Source organism: Chelmon rostratus, chromosome 19, assembly GCF_017976325.1.
Source record: "Chelmon rostratus isolate fCheRos1 chromosome 19, fCheRos1.pri, whole genome shotgun sequence".
NCBI classification, from domain to species: Eukaryota; Metazoa; Chordata; class Actinopteri; order Chaetodontiformes; family Chaetodontidae; genus Chelmon; species Chelmon rostratus.
Window position 1 is genome coordinate 20,818,214 of NC_055676.1, and position 5,000 is coordinate 20,823,213.

The 5,000-nt window shown below is 44.6% G+C and overlaps 1 protein-coding gene across 2 annotated transcripts in view; it reads right to left on the reverse strand.

Moving 5' to 3' along the window:
- Nucleotides 1-5,000, reverse strand: part of LOC121622777 (unconventional myosin-XVIIIb-like) — a 37,725-nt gene that overhangs the window by 17,012 nt on the left and 15,713 nt on the right. For both annotated transcript variants that reach the window (XM_041959762.1, XM_041959761.1), the window contains exons 16-24: nt 4,735-4,855; nt 4,475-4,622; nt 3,908-4,091; nt 3,670-3,820; nt 1,652-1,761; nt 1,497-1,562; nt 1,282-1,410; nt 1,052-1,195; nt 23-112 (exon numbers count right to left, since the gene is read on the reverse strand). In XM_041959762.1, the coding sequence (XP_041815696.1) occupies nt 23-112; nt 1,052-1,195; nt 1,282-1,410; nt 1,497-1,562; nt 1,652-1,761; nt 3,670-3,820; nt 3,908-4,091; nt 4,475-4,622; nt 4,735-4,855 (1,143 nt within the window). The remainder of the gene's footprint in view (nt 1-22; nt 113-1,051; nt 1,196-1,281; nt 1,411-1,496; nt 1,563-1,651; nt 1,762-3,669; nt 3,821-3,907; nt 4,092-4,474; nt 4,623-4,734; nt 4,856-5,000) is intronic.

Consider the following 5,000-nt stretch of genomic DNA (forward strand, 5'->3'; position numbering starts at 1 on the left):
GTTTGTGTGTGTGTTGCAGCACCTTGGTCTCCAGGCTGTCTGCAGTCTGCCTCAGCTCGTTTCTCTCCTTCTCTGATTTCTCCAGACGTCGTCTCAGAGCCGATATCTCATCCTGAGAAGAAGAAAAGCAGCTTCTCTGTTTCATGGCATGTGTGTTAGCATCGCTGCTAACGTCTGATCTGTGTACGCCGACGACTACCTGCTGCTCGCAGAGGTTGCACCTGACTGAACTCAAATTACTGGGACTCATCAACTGTCTGTTTGTTTGGTGTTCTTGTCTCATCACACTCAGGCTGCAGCTAAAATACTGAACTTTTACTGTTCAAAAGAAAACAGTAAATGTTTGTTGTTTTCAGTGTCTAAATTTAAATCAGAGGTTGTTTTATCCAAAATGTTTCATGATATCTGACACTTCATCACTCTCATGTTTGACCTTTATTACTATTTCTGTTACTTCCTGCTGTAGATGTTTCAGGTTGAGCTCATTTGAACTACTTTATATGCTGTTGGCTGGTTTAATCTACAGTGATGCATCATATTCTATAAGATCATCATATGTTTGTAGCATGGCTGTCCTGTGAGAACCTCGTATCTCAGAAAAACAGCCTGTTTTCAGCTTTGTGATGATGCATTTTCCAGCTGATCCAAGAGGCTTTTTAAACAGTTTATTTAGCTGAAGAAGGACGAGAATTTTCTCAAGACATGAAGGAAAACTTCATCCTTCAGTTTATCACAAATATTCAACACATCTGGAGATACAAGCTTTTCATTGGTGAGGAAGGAATTTGAAAAGTAACTAGTAACTAAAGCTGTCAGACAAATGTAGTGGAGTAAAAAGTACAATATTCACCTCTGAGATGTAGTAAAGTAAAGTACCTCATATTTGCAGGTAAGTATAGTACTTGAGTAAAGTACAGTGGGACCTGAGGTCACACGTCACATAGCAGGCTAGCTGTTTCCCCCTGTTTCCAGTCTTTAAGCTAAGCTAAGCTAAGCTAAGCTGAGATGAATGATATCAACCCTCTCAGTGTGTGTGTGTGTGTGTGTGCACCTCTTTAGCCCGGAGTCTTTCGTTGTCCATGTTGACGTCCAGCAGAGGACGCACTCTGCAGAAAAGTTTCCACCAGCTCCACTTGGCTGCGACCCTTAGAGCCCGCAGGTTCCTCTGCAGACAGCTGACCGCCATGTGCTGCACCTGGACACACACGAGTCAAGTCACTGTTTGACTGAGAGGACAGACAGAAAAGCTGCTACCACCTGCATTTAACGGAGAGACAGAACCTTGAGTTTGCGGTATTTCTGACGGGCCAGATGTCCCAAGCAGGCGGCCTGCAGATAGACCAACCAGCCGGTGACCTGCTGGTCCCTCTGCTGCTCCAGGTAGCGCAGCACACCTCGCTTCATGAACACCTGAGAAGGAAAAGGTCCGTGACACATCACATTGGCTGGACTCGTGTTGTGCTGTTGGATTAGAGGAGTGAAGAACGTGTCCTCACCCTGCCGGCTCCCACGAAGATGCTCTTTCTATCCAGATCCAACTCCACCAGCAGCTCCTCCACCGCCTGAGACACGGACACAACAAATCTACTTATTCTGAGTGGCAGATCCGAGTGTTTGTACGACACAGAGCCGCTGCGGCGGACCACCTGACCTTCCTCTCATCGTGGCTGATAAACATGGAGGCGTAACGCTTCATAATTGGAGGAGACAAGGCCTGGAAATGACACCTGAAGTCACTCAAAGTCATGTGTTCTGGATAACCTGCGAGAGAGAGGCAGAGTTCAGACCTGTGCTTATGCTCCGAATGCAAGTGTACACCTGGGATTCATGCTAAAAGTGTGTGGATAAAAGGACTTTATTGATCCAAGCAGAAAAGGAAGCAGATTAAAAGTTTAAACTAATTAAGAGAAGATTTCCATGCAGGCGGCCGAGAGGAGACAGGAGGTAATGAGGTGCAACAAATAACACACAGACAACATCTTTGGCTTGTTAAACACAAACTTTGCATCTTATCTAACGCAGAAGGATTTCCCATCAAAAGAACTTTAAAAACAATACAAAGGAACATCAGTCATAAAAATGTGTTTATTCTAGTTTACCTGATTCTTTCCATTTGTTAGATTTTGTGGTCATTTGCTTTGCAGAGCAACATTTTGTCTTTGAGCTTACAGAGTGATGTTTATCCTCTGAGTGCTTACATGGAAGTTTATGATCATCTTTATTCATCGTGCAGCAGCAGAGACAGAACATCTGTCACATGCAACTGTTCTGACCGATTTTATTTTGGCGGTTTGAGGAATAAAAGCTTCGTTCTTGGATATTTATTCGTGATGTTCGGCCGAGTTTCCTCAGTTCACGTTTTAAAGATGCCGCCCTCCACTGCTTTTGATTTAATCTAAAATAAATGTTGCTACACGGCTTCACTGCTACCTGCAATTTTAGCATGAGAATTAAGTGTAATCATCACTGTAATAACGCCAGTTTAAGGTCAGATTCATGGTGGCGTTGAAGCAGTTTAGAGACGTTTTCAGGATGCAAAAATATTGAAGAACTCCAAGCAAATACCGAGATCTCACGTGGCAGTATTCAACCCTCGTTCACACAGAGTACACTGCAGTGAATGTATTTGTACACCATCACTTTGAGTACTAACATTAAAGCAACATTGTGTGACTTTTGGACGATGCAACAACACAATCTGAAATTCCTAACCAATAAAACGCATCCTGGCTCAATTCAACACAACTTGGTCTGGTACGACGAGGAGCTTCTGGCGGTTAAACTCATTAGAACTTGTTTTCCAAAAAAACAAAATTTAAAAGATAAAAAATGATGTCTGGTTTCTTTCACGCAGCCTCATTTTGTCTTTGCAGTGAAATCTGGATTCTCTTATTGCAGAAATTATTAAAGCAGCATTTTTATAGTGTGAGCAGCCTCATGATGATACTGCTGAAATGCATCTGAACATGAAACTCCTGCTTTAGGTCGTATTTCTGCCTGACTGGATGTTTCCTGTATTTCCAAATGTAATATTGTCTAATAACAACAACTTAACAGCGAGCAGTTTGTGGTTGAAGTGCATCCTGCGCTGCTCCCAGGTCAGCACTGCTGCTCTAACTTTAATACTATAATCTATTAAATTCAGGCTGCGGTTGGTTCCGTACAACTTGTGCTGCAGCTGCTGTTCACTCAGCAGCTCTGCGCCAGTGCAGGTAAAAAAGGCAGATTTTTTAAATCGAAGTGGAGCTACATGGATAAATCTGCTCACTTTGACCTGTAATATATTTTGCACAATGTTGAGTTAAAGGGTGACAGTTTACTTAAAGTACAGAAATTTAGCTTTTATATAAGAAAAAGCAGCAAATCTTCATTCACCATTTAATTTTTCTGTCAACTGATAATTTGACTAACTGTTTCAGCTGCACTTTTACATTTTCATTTGTTTTTTCTGCAAAAACAATTCACTCGCACAGTAACTAGTAAATGAAATTTCAAGTAATTGCAGCAAATCAAAAAGAACAATATTCCCCTCTGAGATGTGGTGGAGTAGAAGCAGAAAGTGGCTTGAAAAGAAAAGAACAAGGATCTGAAATTTGCATTTAAGTACTGTACTTGAGTAAATGTACTTAGTTACTCTCCAGGCCTGCTGGCCGAAGCGAACGTGCTGACCTGTGCGGTGGAACTGCAGGGCCGACAGGATCTGTGTGGACTGCAGCTGGACTCTGAGCGCCGGGATGTCAAAACTTCCACTGTCGCTCTTGGCGCTGACGCACTGCAGGAACACCGGCCTGGCTCGACGAATCAGGTTCACCAGAGCATCCTGTGGGGCGGCGACAGAGAGACTGAATAAATCCAGTGATACCTCAGCAATAATCTCAGGAGATGACGCATACACTGCTAAACTTACTGCCTGCAGTTTGACTGCGATACACTGCGAGTGTCTGCGTATGGCTGCCATCCCCCCGCTGAACGTTTTCCTGATGGTGCCGTTCCTCTGCAGAGAGCGCTGGCTGCTGCCCTCCAGACCCCCCAGACCTCGACACAGAGGGGGCAGAGAGATTCTGGGGGCAAACATGGCCTTTACCGCCCCTCTGAGGAAGACAAAGAGAAGCTGGCCGTCACATGTGACAGTATGACATGTTTAGTCATCATGACACAGTAATCGCATGACCAAACTACACTCACTAACGTATGTACTCAGTTCTGTGGGGAGATTATTGCATCAATATTATTAGAAAATGTGTTGAGAGATGTGAAAGTGAGTGTATCTCAGTCTTTGAGTGTGTCCTCAGATGTGAGTAAATGAAAGGATGAGTAATAGAATCTGTAAATGTGCACTTTAGGACTCTACGTAATGCACTTGACACAAATGAGAGACTGAAACCTTGTGGTTGAATGCTCGGAGCCTCTGATAAACCATCCATACATTCACATGACTCAGCGTCCGGCCTCCCGGGCCTTCAAACACACTCACATGGTGGAGTTCTGGAGCAGAGAGATGGCGTTGAGAGAAGACAGGTTGTTCTGGATCAGACCAAACCATCCAGTCAGGTCGTAGCGGACCGGGTCAGAGCCCATCAGGTGGTTCACCTCACACTGCAGGGGCTGCTCGCACTGACGCACTGCAGGGACGAACATGTTCTGAGTGTCCACCGCTGAACTGACACACACAGGGAGGGGCTGTGTGTGTGTGTGTGTGTGTGTGTGTGTGTGTGTGTGGCTGAGGGCTTTTACCAGTGTTGCTGTAATACTGGCAGACCCTCTCCAGGGCTCTGTTCTCACTGGAGTCCGGTGTCACCATCTCCTCATCCAGAACCCATAGCAGACCTCTGGGGTCTCCATCTGCCGCCCGGACCTTAGATGCACACACACGTGCACGAGCACGCACAAAAGAGCAAAATAAGCTTCTGCTGTTTTTCAGGCATAAACGATGGAGTGAAAACCACAGGGTAAAGCAGTAGCATATATCTGCATATAATTCTATATACTTCTATTTACTC